The sequence below is a fragment of the Mugil cephalus genome, chromosome 22 (assembly GCF_022458985.1).
Source record: "Mugil cephalus isolate CIBA_MC_2020 chromosome 22, CIBA_Mcephalus_1.1, whole genome shotgun sequence".
NCBI classification, from domain to species: Eukaryota; Metazoa; Chordata; class Actinopteri; order Mugiliformes; family Mugilidae; genus Mugil; species Mugil cephalus.
In genome coordinates this window covers 10895720-10911777 of record NC_061791.1, presented here as the reverse complement: position 1 = coordinate 10911777, position 16058 = coordinate 10895720, and the positions used below count along the sequence as shown (strand labels likewise).

At 41.2% G+C, this 16058-nt stretch overlaps 1 protein-coding gene across 3 annotated transcripts; it reads left to right on the top strand.

Annotated features, from left to right (window-relative positions):
* Positions 1–5334: 5334 nt before the first annotated feature.
* Positions 5335–15781, top strand: cntn1b (contactin 1b). Of its 3 annotated transcripts, none has more exons than XM_047575849.1 (24): positions 5335–5503; positions 8159–8289; positions 8377–8412; positions 8532–8658; positions 8809–8990; positions 9441–9536; positions 9624–9836; positions 9932–10031; positions 10378–10562; positions 10659–10783; positions 10874–10991; positions 11087–11237; positions 11421–11548; positions 11666–11838; positions 11945–12068; positions 12243–12410; positions 12552–12701; positions 12783–12853; positions 12940–13192; positions 13322–13443; positions 14161–14350; positions 14429–14550; positions 14628–14784; positions 14865–15781. In XM_047575849.1, the coding sequence occupies exons 2-24, from the start codon at positions 8235–8237 to the stop codon at positions 14945–14947; spliced, it is 3129 nt and encodes a 1042-aa protein (XP_047431805.1). In that variant the 5' UTR covers positions 5335–5503; positions 8159–8234; the 3' UTR covers positions 14948–15781. The 3 variants fall into 3 exon arrangements, with proteins under 3 accessions (XP_047431805.1, XP_047431806.1, XP_047431807.1); XM_047575850.1 differs by lacking the exon at positions 5335–5503 and adding an exon at positions 5538–5693; XM_047575851.1 differs by lacking the exon at positions 5335–5503 and adding an exon at positions 6759–6993.
* The last annotated feature ends 277 nt before the right edge of the window (positions 15782–16058 follow it).

The following is a 16058-nucleotide window of genomic DNA, read 5'->3' as shown; positions in this document are numbered from 1 at the left end:
CCCCTTTTCTTTAAAAAATTAAAGAACAGTCACACTCTCACACACAACCAGAAAACATCATACACTTTGAATGTACACTGATCAGGCATAACATTAAAACCACTGACAGGGGAAGTAAATAACATTGACCATTTTGTGACAATTAAATGTTCTGCTTTTGGACCTGGCATTTGTGTGGATGTTACTTAGACATGTACCACCCACCTACACCAGACCAGGTACCTCATAACAATGACACTCCTTGATGACAGCAGCCATCAAGGAGACACACACACACAGATGGTTTTGGAACAACTCAAAAATCATGAAAAACAGCGCAAGGTGTTGACCTGGCCTCCAAATTCACTAGATCTCAAACTGATGGAGTATCTGTGGAATTCACTGGAACAAGCCTGATCCACAGAGGCCCCTCACCTCAACCCACAGGACCCAAAGGCCCTTCACCCCCACTATCAGACACCAGAGCACGCCCTCAGAAAACTCATGTTGCAAGGGAGACCTACACAATATTAGGAAGGGAGGTGGTCATAATATTATGCCTGATCAATGTAGTTACACTGAGAAGTCCCCTAAAGTTGTGTCCTACCCAGACATCTATTTTTAACCTCAAGCTTCTCAGTGACAAGTTACGAATGAAATATCTATATGTTAGGTAGCAATGGTGCTAGCTCTGAAAACAGACTTAGCATGTTATAGCTACTATGGCCAACTGTGTTGACCTAAGGGAGCGACTGATATAGTTGGTTGACATATGAGGCAGATTTCCTGGAACGTTATCCGTAAGCAAACGGTCAGGTAAAAACAGATGGAGTGGCAGTGTAATCATCCATTTGCTATGGATTCTTGTACATTGATTAGCTACCTTGATTCAGTACAGCAGACAAGAGCACACAATCTTCCTACCACTGTACTGGTTTTGCAACATGTCCTACGGACCTCATGCTACAGATGTTATAATCAAATTCTTAAAAGTGAAAATGGTTTCTTTGGGCCCTTATGAGCTAAGTTAAAGTAAGAGGATAAGGTGATTAGGTGAACCGAAGGGTTAGCGGTTTGACCCCCAGAATGTGCCATATGCCGGAGTGTCCTTGAGCAAGATACTGAACCCCCAGCTGCTCCCAGTGGTGTGTGAATGTGTGTGAGCGAATGGGTGGATGTGTCTTACCAATGCACCTTTAATCGTGAGAATGGTATTATTATTCATTTTTGTTTTAAGTGTTTACATTGTTGCACTGTATAGATCATGTCTTTAACAGAGGGTCCATGACCCCTAGGGGGCACTGCAGGGGTGTTGCAAAATCTTTGGTTGATTAGACATATTTTTATATGTATTTTTTTAAGAATTTACCCCCACAAATTTGAATATCTTTCAATACACATTAACATGAATCCAACATATTTTAATAAAGGGATAGCTTAATACTGAAGGCAACATGATGATAATAGCACTAGGCCAAATTTAATATAGAACACAGAAGCACCATTTAACACATGCGTGGAAAAAAAGCTTGAAGTCTTGAAGCAACCATAACGGGGGTCAAAGTGACCGTGCTGTCAGAAATCTAAGGGGTTCTTGTAGAAATTACAAATTTCCATTGCATTCCTCCCTCCACGTCTTACACCCCTTTTATCTCTTTCTTTTTCTCTTCTCCCTGAAGTTCATATTCAGCCCACTGTAGAGGCGGGCAAAGGTAACCCAGGTTTGCCATGGAAGCATCTGCATGACAATTATTCATTATAGCAACAGAAATGAGAAGCCAAAACCAACCTCAGCATAGATGTAGCATTTATGTTTTAGTTTATCTTATCTGCAAAACTCCCTGGTTAGTGTGACTTTCATGGCATCTGCAAGCAGCTGAGCTTGTGTCCTATTCTCAAAGAATAGGCTGCATTTAGTGTAAAATGTAGGATTTTAAATCTAAAGTTTTCACTAATGTTAAATGGTCTAATATTATAGCTGTTGTTCTTAATGTCATTGTCCTTTAAATGTCTCCATCTAGTCTTGTCTTGCAAAACTGAAATAATCAGAAAGTAGACCTTATGACTCTTGAACTGCTTTCACATGTCCCTCCATTTTTATCTTTTTTTGGGGGGGGGCTTTAGGTCAATGAAGAGGTAAGACAACATGTGGTAAAACCAGCATGCTATTTAAACAAAAATGTCTTTGAGTTGAAGGCAAAGATTAAAAGCATCTGGTCAACTATGTCACTATACTCTATACTATACTAGTTTTCAGTTCTACAATGGCATTAGTGGTGAGGACTCATTTTCTGGGGCTGGTTTCACAAAGACACGAAAATGAAGAATACCCTATTTTTGCATTGTAAGTCAGCTTTATTTTCATAAAGTCTTTTTTGGTTTTAGAGCAAGTGGCTATGACTGGGGACTGGAAAATTAAGCTAACAAGGAAGTGATGAAAAAAGTTCCTTGAATGACCACTTGAGTCTGGCTTCTGAAGCAAGTCATTCCCCATAGACCAAACAGTTTTGGTCTCTGTAGCCAATTACTCAATTCAAGAAAACAGTGGGTGATTTATTTATTTATTTTTTTAATATAAGTCACTCATTCTAATGGTTTTAAGGCTGGAGGTTATGCATATTTAAAAGTGTGGGCCTTACAGATGCTAACTGTCTGCATAGGCTTCAGCTGCCAACATCAGCTTCACATCCGACCTAGCCCATTTGTGATTAAGTGCAGTCAGGAAGGCCAAGATGGTTATGGTATCAGATGTCACTTCCATCTTTTCAGAACATTTGGTTTACCAAGATTCAAAGAGTACAGAGGTGGCAGCGGCTCACGGGGTATAGCGGCTGTCGATCCTGCCTTATCCCTCGTCTGTCCGTTGCATCCTTGGGCAAGACACTTAACCCACCTTGCTCCCAGTGTGAACACCACTGGTGTATGATTGCGAGTGGTCGAAGAGGCCACTTTTCTGTCAATCTGTCCCAGGGCAGCTGTGACTACAGAGGAAGTTTACCACCACCAGGTTGTGACCGTGTGGTGGAATGAATAATGCATTCATTATTCAATTGCGTCAGAGCAGTTGATGATTATTATTACAACAAATTCTTACTGATCTGTTTTTGTGAGACCGGCCCCAGCTATAGATTGTTATGGCCTTGTTAACAATCATGTTACCCAGCTTCCATCAGTTCATGTGGTGAACACACCAGCTAACATCCAGCTAAAACCGTTACACAGGAAATATGTGGAATATTAAAATGTGTAGGAAACCTGAGGTCATGTATTCATTTCAAGCATCCTCCTCCTGACTTGTTCATCCCGAGGAGGAGCTGCTGCTTCGCAGCACCGAACTACTGCCAACCTGCTCACCAGGTAACTGCCAATGGGAACCAGACACTATAGTCTTACTGGTAGCTCTCAGTGAAGCGAAGGGGTCCGAAAAGTGGGTGGTGTGACACTGAATGTGGAGAGTGTTTATGTGAATGAAAATATTGCTTGTTTCACTGCAAGTAGTAAACACACTGGTGACTTTGGTTTATGCATTTAACCTACTATATGTGTACGTTGTCTTGTTCTGAGTGCAGCACTCAGTGAGTTTTATATTACTGTAAATGAATGAAGCTTATGTGTGAATGTTTGGGTGCATGAATGTGTGTGTGTGCGCAGCACATGCATGCTACTGTGTCATGGCGTGTGTGATGTATTACTTTGTATTTCCATTGACAACAGTCTATAATTCTGACATGTGTCAAGCAGTCTGCTCCTACTCAGCGGGAAACACAAGACTTTAATATCAATTTCCATGTTTTATCATGACTTGCATCAAGTTTTTAGGTTGCGATGTGTCTGCTTTCCACGTGTAGATATTTTTGTTGTATTTTTGTAAATAATAAATTGAGCTGAGCGCAGATGTGTTGAGGCTGGAGGTGGGAGCTTGACCTCTGTCGATCCCCGTCACATTATGGGTAGGGGGTTGCAAAATGGCACTAGGTCAAATGTTTCAGCCTACCGGGCATCAAAGGAGATTATTTAACTTGTAACTGAGCTCTTGTGTCACCTTGTATTGTTTCCGTCTCTGACAGTTTATGCACATTTACCATATTTTTTATAAAAACACACACACCGTTTAAATTCTCTTTCCATATTCATCTAATTTAGGACAACATATGCAGCATGCTGGAGAACGATTGTCCTAAACTAAATGAAAAAACAAACTGACCTGTCCTTTTGAGAGTGTGCGTTTAGGAAAAAAAAAATTGCAACAAAGAAATCTAATTGGGAGCATATGAAAGGACAGCAAATGTGAGTGTGGATACTATGGAAGCGATGTTCCAGTTACTGGTGAACGTACAGTAGGATACATAGTATATGATATGATATAATATGACATTCTGGTTAATGTTGAAGCTACATGAGAAGCATGAATGGCTGTCCAAAGGGTTTACTCGACCATATAATATTGCAAAATATTTTGTATTTTAAATGAAGTTTAAAAAATGAAATAAATGTTGGTTTCAGGATTTCAAACTAGTTCTGTTTTTTGTATTTATAACTGAATGCTGAATTCATTGCAGCGTCCAACGGTGTGTGTGTGGCGCCACCTAGTGTATAAAATGTTGTATTTTTCTGCAGCAGAAAGATTAACTTTTGAAAGTTAATCCTCTAAAGATTAATAGACATCTGCTCTGTTCTTGACTCAGATCTATATGTAAAGCTTTATTGCAGGTATCTCTCCAACGCTGAGCAAACATGACCATTACAGTGACTACACCCATCAGCCACAACATTAAAACCACTGACAGGAGAAGGAAATAAAATTGACCAGGCATGCCCACCCCATTACAATGACAATCCTTGATGGCAGCAGCCATCCCAGGCAGGATACAAATTAAAGATACAATAAAATTCCAAGTTAATATAAGAAATATAAGATGACAAATAAGTACATGCTCTGTACTACTGATATATATCTGTATATATTTTGTGCCACCATATCCTCCAGAGTAAAGACTAGACTCCCTCATACATCTCATGATACATAGTGCATAGTGTCTGTAGACTGTGCCATTAATAATAGATTGATCTGAAGGTCATTTATGATGCACAGCACATGGCTGCATGACTTAAAAGAATATAGCCCAGTTTAAAGTCGTGAGTATAGCAATGGCTTGTTGGTTCTTGTACTTTGTGTTTTTTTTTTTTTTCATTTATTTTTTGTGTGCATCAGCCTAATCCAATGAATTCAGTAACCTATGGTGCAAACGATCACTTAAACCATTCTCCGTGATGACTTTTGTATCCCTTGCCTGGGATGCGCAGCGGCGTGATGCTCGCATCCCTCCCATTCTCCCTCTCACATGGACCAATCGCGCAACATCCCCGCTGCCAGCCCTACGTGACACTCACTCACGCTCTTTCGTCCAATAGAAAAGTTCGTGCGAACGGGACGCTCCGGCGGGTGGGCTCTGTGGGCCGATGCGGTTCGGGTCCAGGTGTGCCATGCGGACAGTGCTCTGAAATCCCCCGTTCCGCCTCAAAGGTAAGAACGACACCACGCGCGCGCGCGAGAGAGTGTGCATGACTTAGTCGCCTCTTGAGTCCGGACATCGGACAGTAAATCGAGGATTTGTGGAGGCTGGGAGTGCAGAAATGGACCGGCACTGGGAGTACCGCAATGCAGAGCAGAGTGAATTGCTGGTGCCGCTCATTCGTCATTGAGGTGAAGTGATGTAAGGCGCTGCGCATTTACTTTTAGCCTTTTTTTTTTTTTTTTTTTTTTTTTGTTCTTTTTTTTCTTGGATGTCTGGTTTGGCACCCCACAGTACACTTTTAGGCAGCACATGCTAAAACAAGAAAGTCGATGCAGGGAGGAGAAGCAAGGTGAAAGTGTCAGATCAGTAGTCTATGCGTCAAGGGCGCTGGGACCTCTTAGGTGCATCATGGCATCTGTTTATCTGTTTGGCAGAGGAAGAATTGTCCCGCTTCTGAATACCAGCTTAAACCGCAGAAAGATTCTTTAGTCTTTATGCACTAGATTACATGTAACAACTCAGAAATGTGATATATCACACTGTGTTTCTTTCTCTGCCTCCCCCTCCCAATATTTGAGTGATAAATTAAAAAAAAAAAAAAAAAAAAAAAATCCTGCTGTGCCAGGTGTGAATATGGCTGCAAGATGGACAGAGAAAGAGTATCATTCCTCTCTTCAAATCCCAGATGTTTGGCCCTATTCAGATATGTCAGAACTAAGACATGGGGACTCCATGTTTTAGTTCTGACATGTCTGAATAGAAATGCAAAGACAAACTAGTGTCATGATGAATTCAAACATGAATTTTAAGTGTGATTTCTTGCAGCCACAAAAACAACAGCAAACACGACTATTCGGCCAGTCACCGTCACACTGGACTTAATACATGTGCTGACCTAAATTCCGCTGGTCTGTCCAAAGAGGATCTGTGAAGGGATTACAGCATGAAAACACTCTCAGATGAATTGATCAGAATTAACTGTGGGACCGTTTGTTTCTATAATCTATAGTTTGCTTCTATAATATAAAGCCAGACTTATAAGGAAGGAGTACTAATGTTGGGGTGAGGATCTCTACATGGAAGGCATAGAGCCATGTATTATATTGCAGCCAAGTGCTGCTGTGCACTGTACTGATATTAGTGTTGAGTCATCAGGGATGCCCACGAGGAGTCGGTGCTGCAGTCTCTGCATGAGGATGTGTTCTGTAATGGTGTGCATGTGCGCCTGTGATCTCCATCTCTCGCGTGCACTCTCCATCTCTCGCGTGCACTCTCTATTTTCTGGTTGGCTTCTGAATGAGAATAATGGGTGGTTGCCCGGCACTTTTATTATTGCCTCACTTCGGTGTTTCTTTCTCATCTCAAGAACAATGACTTTTTCGGTGTCCCCGCATTTCTAAAAGAAGATTGTGGATTTCCTTCACATTTCCTCTGCTTGACCACTCCCTCGGACGCTGTGGGAAGATTATCAGCTGAAGCTTTCAGATGACGGTTTAGAGTGAGTTCAAAGGCTTGTGGTTCATTTAAACCAACTGAGTAAACACATCGGCATGTTCGGTCTGCCTGTCATCAACAATGGCAGCAGTAGGTCTATATTCGTTTGTTACGTATAGTGAAGGAACTACTGGTGTCTTTCCTCTAAGTTTGAATGTGTGTATCAGCTATGTATTTAAACTTACTAATATGATAACCTGTGCCGTCCTAGTTAATTTCTTGGTGGCAGAGGTATCACTTAGCATTTAGACTAAGTACCTGACGTTACCAATCCTGTAGCAGGATTAGTCATTGTTATGGAAAGCCTGTCACAGTAAAGGTTCCTGATGGATATGCCTGAAATGTAAACCTAAAATGGGCTTTTTAGGGCTTTTTTACAACTGATGATGCACTTCATTGAATTCCATGTTTATGGACTATATTCACACTCTTGACTTGGACTGTAGACACATTAGCCTAACACACCACTCCAATTTAGCAGCCACTTCAGTTGCAATATCTGCGTACTCATTCAATAGGATTAATTCCACTTACATTAAGGGCAAAGCGTAAAATACTTCCTTCTAAAATGGCACAACAAGTATATTTTCCTTGTACCTAATGGTTTTTAGCAATAAATCGTGTGTTCCCTTCACCAGGACAATTTATGATCATACACAGAGGCACACCCTCCCCCACCCAGCATCATCTCTGTGAGTCCTGGGTTTATCCAGGCCGCTCCCTAATCACTCCCCATCATCTTATTGTCTGTGATTCTTCCCTTCCGCTTCGCCCATTATGTCCTGCTTGTTTGAAAGGCTTGGCTGCAGTTGCACAAAGCAGAACTGCTGTTTCATCCTGCAGAGGTGATGTGCAAGCATGGGTGACGGCGGCAAAGCTGCACTATTCTGTGCATATAGACAGCTGTGGGATTTTGTGCGGGAGCAGCAGGAGCAGGAGTGTGTGCGCTTGTCCTTGTGGATGCTCACTCGACTCGTGCATTTTTCTGCTGAGTCACTCACATCCTGAATCATTTAAACAAATTTGTGTCTGTGCAAAGCTAGGGACGCCATGCCAATACTACACAGCTAACAGTTTCCTAATAGTTGTCTGCAACACATGAAAATCGCATTCAATTATTTGGTCAACCTGATTAAAAAAAAATGTCTCTTGGTTCTTGTCTTTGTCAGCCCTCTATGGCACATCCGTCAACGTCCTGCCTCTGTCCATTTGTTGAGCTGCAGTGAGTCCATCTTCTGACTTGTCATGGCTTTCACTGCTTTACTGCTGCTGGCCCTCTCCTCCTCTGCCTCCATCACAGGTAAGGGGAAAGAGTGATGCCGGAGCAAAGTGATAGTGTGTTTCAAACCCAGCGCATTACAAACTGACAGTGTTTCTACTTTTTTAGTGGCCGTCTTGTTTGGTGAGCCTAGAATTTTTGGAGGTGAGTTCTGTTTTTTTTTTTTTTTTTTTGTTCTCTTTTTTTAAAAAAGAGAAAAAACGCTGCACATTCAGGATCTTTTTAAATCTGCGCATTAACTTTTTTGTTTTTAAACTGATCAGAGGACGCTACTGGTTATGGCCCCATATTTGAAGAGGAACCTGTGGATGTGGTCTACACTGAAGACTCTCCTGATGGGAGAATCTCCATGAATTGCAGGGCACGTGCAAACCCACCAGCTTCATACAGGTTAAACAGCCTTTCCTAAAATAGAAAATTGTCCTGTAGGGTTATACCACATTGTGTTGTATGACTTAACAGTTTTCCACACATTTTGTATGGTTTGTATAGAATGTGTTGTATGCTAGCAATGATAGCAATGTATTGTATCATTGCTAGGTGGCGCCGTGATAACTGGGAAATCAAGCTGATGGAGCAGCCAGACGAGCACTACAGCCTGGTTGGGGGGAACCTGGTTATCACCAACCCTCTGCAGAAGAAACATGCCGGGACGTACATCTGTGTGGCTAAGAATATTTATGGCACAGTCATCAGCAAAGAGGCCAGGGTCAAGTTTGGATGTGAGCATACAATCATTTCGTCATTTATGTAATATGAGCCTCACAGAGGGATTTTTTACCAACATAACGTATTTGATCTACAAATGACAGCTTAGATTGATCCAAAAATATTGGTTTACCAATGAGAACTAGATGTTGTTGTGGGCATGTAAGGAACCTGTGTTACCGTGTTGCCTGGTAATCTGAAGAAACTCTTTGTTTCCAAACATTTTAGTCACTATTAATGATTTAGGTCTAAAAAGATGGGAAGATTTGGATCCACCTTTTAAGTGATTCTTCACCTTTGCATTTATGAGTACATTAAGATATAGATCTGAAGGTCTTGGACTGCTTATAGGTTTAGATTTGTCTTTATTTTTAGAAATTGTCTTCACTTCTGACCTTATCTCAGTAAACTTTCTAATATGATCATTTTGTTTGTTTTTTATTATGTTTGCTTTTTATGTGTAGTTATTCAAGAGTTTCCTGATGAGGAAAGAGATCCAGTGTCTGTCAAACAAGGCCAGGGAGCAGTTTTGCTGTGTGTCCCCCCCAAAGCCTGGCCAGGTATGTTCAAGTTTTCATGTCTCTTCTGTGCTCATGAAGTTGAATTTGCTTCTTCGGTGCTCCATTCCATTATGCTTCTCCTTTCAGAGGAGGTGACCTACCGCTGGATCTACAATGAGTTCCCAGTTTTCCTGAACGCAGACCGCCGCCGGTTTGTCTCCCAAAAGACGGGGAACCTGTACATCTCCAAGGTGGAAGCCCAGGACGCGGGAAACTACTCTTGCTTTGTTTCTAGTCCCATCTTAGGAAAGAGTGTCTTCTCCAAGTTCATCCCTCTTATACCTTTACCTCCTGATGATGGTTCGTCACTGTGCTACAGATAAACAAGAAAAAAGTCGAAATCTTTTTTTCATTTTTAATGTAATTAATGTAATTTATTTATTTATTTGGCTCAGGCGAGGAGAGAAAGTACCCAGCAGATATAAGGGTGAAGTTCGGAGAAACTACTGCCATGCTGGCCTCTAATATTACCTTGGAGTGCTTTGCTCTTGGAAAGTAAGTTTGGTTAATGCATGAAATTGCAGAAATTGGTGTAAAATCAATAGTAATGGAAACTGATTCCACTTGAAGCTATTGAATATTTAATCAAATAAACAGATCAGTCCAATGGGGGGAAAAAAAACTAAGCTAGCCTTTTCAGATAATGTTTTCTGGGCGAATAGATCAAGTGAAGCTACTTTTTTGGCACATATCAAAGAGTTTACCAGCAGAAGATGCTGATCATGCTGTTGGAAGTGTTTCATTGCTGCATGAACTATTCAGTTAAAGCTGAACCAAGAGTGTTTCCATGGGATGCAATTTTTTCATATCGTAACAGAAAACTCTCTTGGTACATTTTCAGTCCCATCCCTCATATTGTATGGAGGAAGGTGGATGCCACAGACCTCCCAGCAAATCATGAAATAAGTGAATCCGGAGCTGTACTTCATCTGTACAATGTACAGTATGAAGATGTTGGAGGATATGAGTGTGAAGCCATCAACACAAAAGGAAAAGACTACCACAAGGCCTGGCTCTATGTGGAGTGTAAGTGGAGTCAATTAGAGGGTGCAAAATACACTAAGAGCTGTATGTCTATGTATTGTACATTAATATACAATAAATTCCACTTTATATTTCCAGCTGCTCCAGAGTGGGCGGAAACCATCAACAACACTCAGATCGACATTGGCTCAGAGCACACCATGCGCTGCGTGGCAGCCGGGAAACCTTTCCCTTTCATCCGCTGGTACAAAGATGGATATATGGTAGGAACTTGTATCAGCTAGGTTTTAGGTGTCACTGTAAGGATTCTTTGAGATTATATTCAAGCACACATTGTCTTGTGTGTTTTCTAGTATGGGAAAGGTGAGCTGAAGTTTTCCAGCCTCACTTTTGATGACTCTGGGATGTATCAGTGTATCGCTGAGAACTATTGGGGCATCAAATACGCCAATGCTGAGCTGCGAGTCATCAGTGAGCTCCCTCAAAAAACTCTATTCCTATTAATTTGTTGAATATTGAGAAACAGATTTAGGGAACTAATAACTATTGTCACTCTCCTTCTGTAGCCTGCGCTCCAACATTTGAGTTCAACCCTGTGAAGAAGCAGCTTCTTGGAGCTAAAAATGGACGGGTGGTGATTGAGTGTAAACCCAGAGCGGCTCCTAGACCTAGATACACCTGGACGAAGGGCAAAGAGCTTCTCTACAACAGTTCACGGTCAGCACAATTAATCAGGAAACAACAAAAATCGGACTACAATAAGAACCAACTGTTTCGTTTTGTCAGCTTATTGTAGTCTTGTTTAGGATCAAAACTAACACAACACACAATCACCTTTGTTAACCAGTGTATGCCTCCTACTCTCCATGTCAAGCAGATTAATTGATTTTTAATTTTTAGCATTTCCATCATGTTTGATGGGAGTCTGGAGATCCTCAATGCCACCAAAAACGACGAGGGTATGTACACTTGCTTGGCCGAGAATGACAAAGGAAAAGCCAACAGCTCTGGGTATCTTACCATCACGGGTCAGTGTGTGTACAGTATGAACCTAAATACAGAGAATATTTAGTGAGAAAATGTTTGATCATGTGATTTTAACGTAACATGGTGTTTTTTTTTTTTTGTTTTTTGTTTTTACCCAGAGGCTACCATCATCACAGTAGCTCCTGAAGACAGTGAGGTTAAGGTTGGTGATGAGGTGATTCTGAGCTGTACTGCCTCGTATGACCCCACGCTGGATATCACATTCGTCTGGGCTATAGACTTCAGGGTGATCGACTTTGATGCTGAGTGGCAACACTATGAACGTGTTCTGGTAGGGTGATTTTTCATTCAAGCCCAGCATTTTCTACATCTTTTTGTTATCATTGGCCTGGATTAACTTTTCCCAATCATTTGTCTTACGTTCTTTACTTTGTCAGAATGAAGATGGCAGTGGTGACTTGAGAATAAAGAATGCACAAATTTGGCATGAAGGTCGCTACACTTGCACGGCACAGACCGTGGTGGACAACGACACTGCTTATGCTGACCTCAAAGTTGTAGGTCAGTTGCAGTATATCTTGCCTGAGACAATGATCTCAAAATGCACAAAATGTACTGTTGGAAGTGCTAGATTTTCTAAAAGCTGTCAGTGTTAGTTTATTTCATAATTATACCTCTCTACCCATTTGTCGATTTGTCTACCTTCGCCTCTCCGATTTAATTACCAAACTCCAGGTGTTCCTGGGCCTCCTGGCGTGATCCGAGTGGAAGAGATTGGGGACACATGGGTGAAGCTGTTGTGGACTAAAGGAGCAGAGCATAACAGCCCTATTCTTTACTACACCATTCAGACCAGGCACTTCTGGGCTCTGAATGAAGATGACTGGAGGGACGCCAGCACTTGTGAGTACGGCTCACTGCCAGCAGAGGGCCAACTTGTACCACAGATATAATAAACTACAGCATACTTGTCTTTAAGTCTGATCATCAAATGTAATTGATGTTCCAACGCAATTTAACTCGGTTGCATGTGATGTCTTTCAGCTCCAACCTTTCTTGATGGCAACGTGGATCGGGCAGAGGTTACTGACTTGTACCCCTGGATGGAGTATCAGTTTAGGATCATTGCTACCAATGAGTATGGATCTGGAGAGGCCAGTATCCCCTCCCTCAAGATCAAAACCTGGGATGCTCGTAAGGACAGAATATTAATATTTGTCGTTATACAATAGATGTTCTAAAACAAAGAAGTATAAACTTTTTTTTTTCGTTCAGCTCCAGTGGTTTCTCCCACTGACGTGGCAGGCTATGGAGGTAGAAATGGAGAGATTGTCATCACATGGACAGTAAGTGTCTCCATTTGAACCTTTCATTCATGCTCAAGTAAAGTTTTTGCAGTTTACTAGAAGCTCTTTCCACTTGCGCCTCTCAGCCTGTGCAGCCGTGGTATTTCTACGGCAAGAAGTTTGGCTACATCGTGGCATTCAAGCCTCATGATGCTTACGACTGGTGGTACGAGACCATCTCGGACCCCGAGACGAGACGACACGTTCACAGAGACACCTACTTCGTCCCGACTGATGAAGACTTCCAGGTGCGAGAGTTCCAGGTGAAGATCAAGTCTTTCAATGTGAAAGGAGATGGACCCTATAGCCTCACCAAGGTCGTCTACTACCCAAGAGATGGTAAAGATTTTTGCTTTACTTTTAAATGACCAATTAAACTTTAGTCACTGGTGGAACTAGAATAGATTTTGACCATTAGTGCTTTCAATCAACATTTTCTCTTTTTTTTTTTCCACATTATTTCTCCAGTACCAACAGAATCTCCAACAGACGTGTATGCCAGGCCAGTGTCTTCCACTGAAGCTCTGGTGTGGTGGCTGCCAGTAGTTGACACTGGAACAGGCCTTCAGCAGTATATTGAGGGATACCAGGTACAGGACCACTGAGATAACGGCTAAAAATATCTATCAATGATGTCTATCTGCTAAGAGCTGGCACAACTTTTTTGGGTCTACTGAAAACTACAGAAACTACACACTCATAGTGATTTACCTTGCATGTAGTTGGCAACGAGTTAACCATACAAGTTGAGGATAGTAGTAAACCTACAGTAAGTTAGAGAAAATTTACAACAACCTGGCTTAATTGTCGCATTAGCATCAGACTGCTAGCACGTCTTGTTATGCTAGAATTAAAATAATTTCATAAATGCTCTATTACAAATTCAGCTAATCACAAAACAAAAATCACTTGGTGAGTAGTTTCTATTGCTAATCCTTCAGTAACAAGCAAACTTACACTAGAAAGTCACTCACTGTTATCAGGACAGCTACAGGCTACACCTGAAGCACTGAAACACTGGCCATTGTCTCCAGAGGTCACTGGACAATAGCCAAGGGGTTCCCATACTGACAAGATGTGTCAGAATAGACCCTGATAATTGGCATTTTATCTTTTAAGGATTGTTACAGTGGGTTTCATTTTAAAGTTTTGTTTCAGATAAATTTCCAGCAATCACATTATCACATATTAGGCTTTTATGTCTGTATTAGTTAACCTAAATGAAACATCGTAGCATGAATCTTTGTTATGCTAATATGCCTCATTGAATAAACTGAAAAACTGATTTCAAAAACCTTGCTAACCAGGTGAAATACTGGAGAAAGTATGACGATCCAGAGCCGGGAGCCAACCGTATATTTGTTTCGTCGGCGGTCAACCAGACAAGGCTGGAGAACATGCTGCCAGATTCTCACTACCTCATTGAGGTCCGTGCCTTCAATGGAGCAGGCTTGGGACCACCTGGTGAACACTGTGAGATGTTCACAAAGAGACCACGTACGTCGGATAACTCACAATCTGTGGACAATAAAATACTACAATGTATACTGAGGTTAATGTATTGGTTCTTTACAGCACCACCAGATCCTCCCAGGATGTGGCGCTACATCAGCTGGACAGGAAAATGGCTGTATGTGTGGTGGGATCATATTCAGTACGACTGGTTTGGCAATATCTCCTTCCCCCTGTACTACAAGGTAGGTATTATAAAGCTTTGCTATAGATATCTAAACCATCGCAAAACTGAAAATCATCTACATTTTTTGTATCTCAGGTCATGTTCAGAAAGACGGGTTACATCTATGGGAAGGTCTACATCACTGGCTGGCACTTCATGGACTTCCCCATGCCTCAGCTTGGAGACTATGAACTGATGGTTCGTGGCCGATATGAAGGAGGAGATGGCCCAGTGCGAATGATCAGGCTTAAGGGTAAGACTGAAACAAATTCACAATGATTAAAGATCTGTGTCCTTTTATCACCCTGTTTTATGTTGTCCCTTGTTCCTCAGGTAAAGCATCTATGATCACGCCCACTCTGAGCCTAGTGTCGTTGGTGCTGCTGGCGCTGGGCGTTGTGGGATTGGAAATTTAATCCTGCCGCAAGTGACATGTGTATATAAAATACTCTGGGAAGCAAGTATATGGACCTAAGAGAAGTTCTAGTCTTCATTAACAATCAGTCTTTATACTGATAGTCACTGGCTAAGATCCTACATCGTGCGTCTTTTCCTGCTTTTATTCTGACGAACACCACACTGGAAGTTGTTGTTTTTCAAAAGTAGATTGGTTGCCGGTCGCTAACACTTTTTTTTATAGACCATTTACTGCACAGCGGGATGTGGACAACAAAAAGGGAGCTGATGTCTGTTTTATTTCTGAAAGAGAAGATCCAAAGTCAGATGATTGTTGGAAAACACGAGGTGCTTAATTCAGTAATTTAACACTGTTCACGTGAAAGTTGTTTGTTGACTCAAAAATAATTATATCACTGCACTGCAATTAATCCCTATTCTTCTGTTTGCTTAATGGTAATTTCCTCAATAATCTGAAAATGAGTTTGGTGTTAAAATTAAGAAGAAAGTGTTAGTTATAGCCCTCAAGTGTGTAAAATTCAGTAGGTTCAATTTGTGCATACATTTTATGAAGATATGACACCAAACATTTCACATTTCTTTTCTTGTGTTTTTTTTTTTTTTTTTTAACCTCAGTCACACAGGTACTGTTGCAGAAGAGGGATTTTTACTTTAAGAACTCGTGCGTGCTTGAATTATCATCCAATGAAAGCCATATCACTTTGACATCACTCCCCGAGAAGAATGATGATTTTTCACAAATGGTTGCAACAAGGATGGACATGTGTATCATGTATGCTAATTTCCTTTATGTCAGGCTGCAAAATCATTAAACAGAGTCTAATGAAATTCTATCCCATCTCATCAATTTCATTTTTTTGGACAAAGGACAAATACAGTTCAGTTGGTTCAAGGTTCAATGATGTGTAAGAATAGCAATACCAAGGTTGCACCACAATTTGGAAATTTGGAATTGACAAAGACAATGTCTTACTGTAAAATTTGGAAACGTTAAATGATGAATTAAACCATTTCCACTGTTTGCACACGGTATATGGGCAACAAGAGTACAGTGTGCAGGAGAATGCAAATATACATATATAAAGGTAGGAAATAAATCACCTGCCTTTA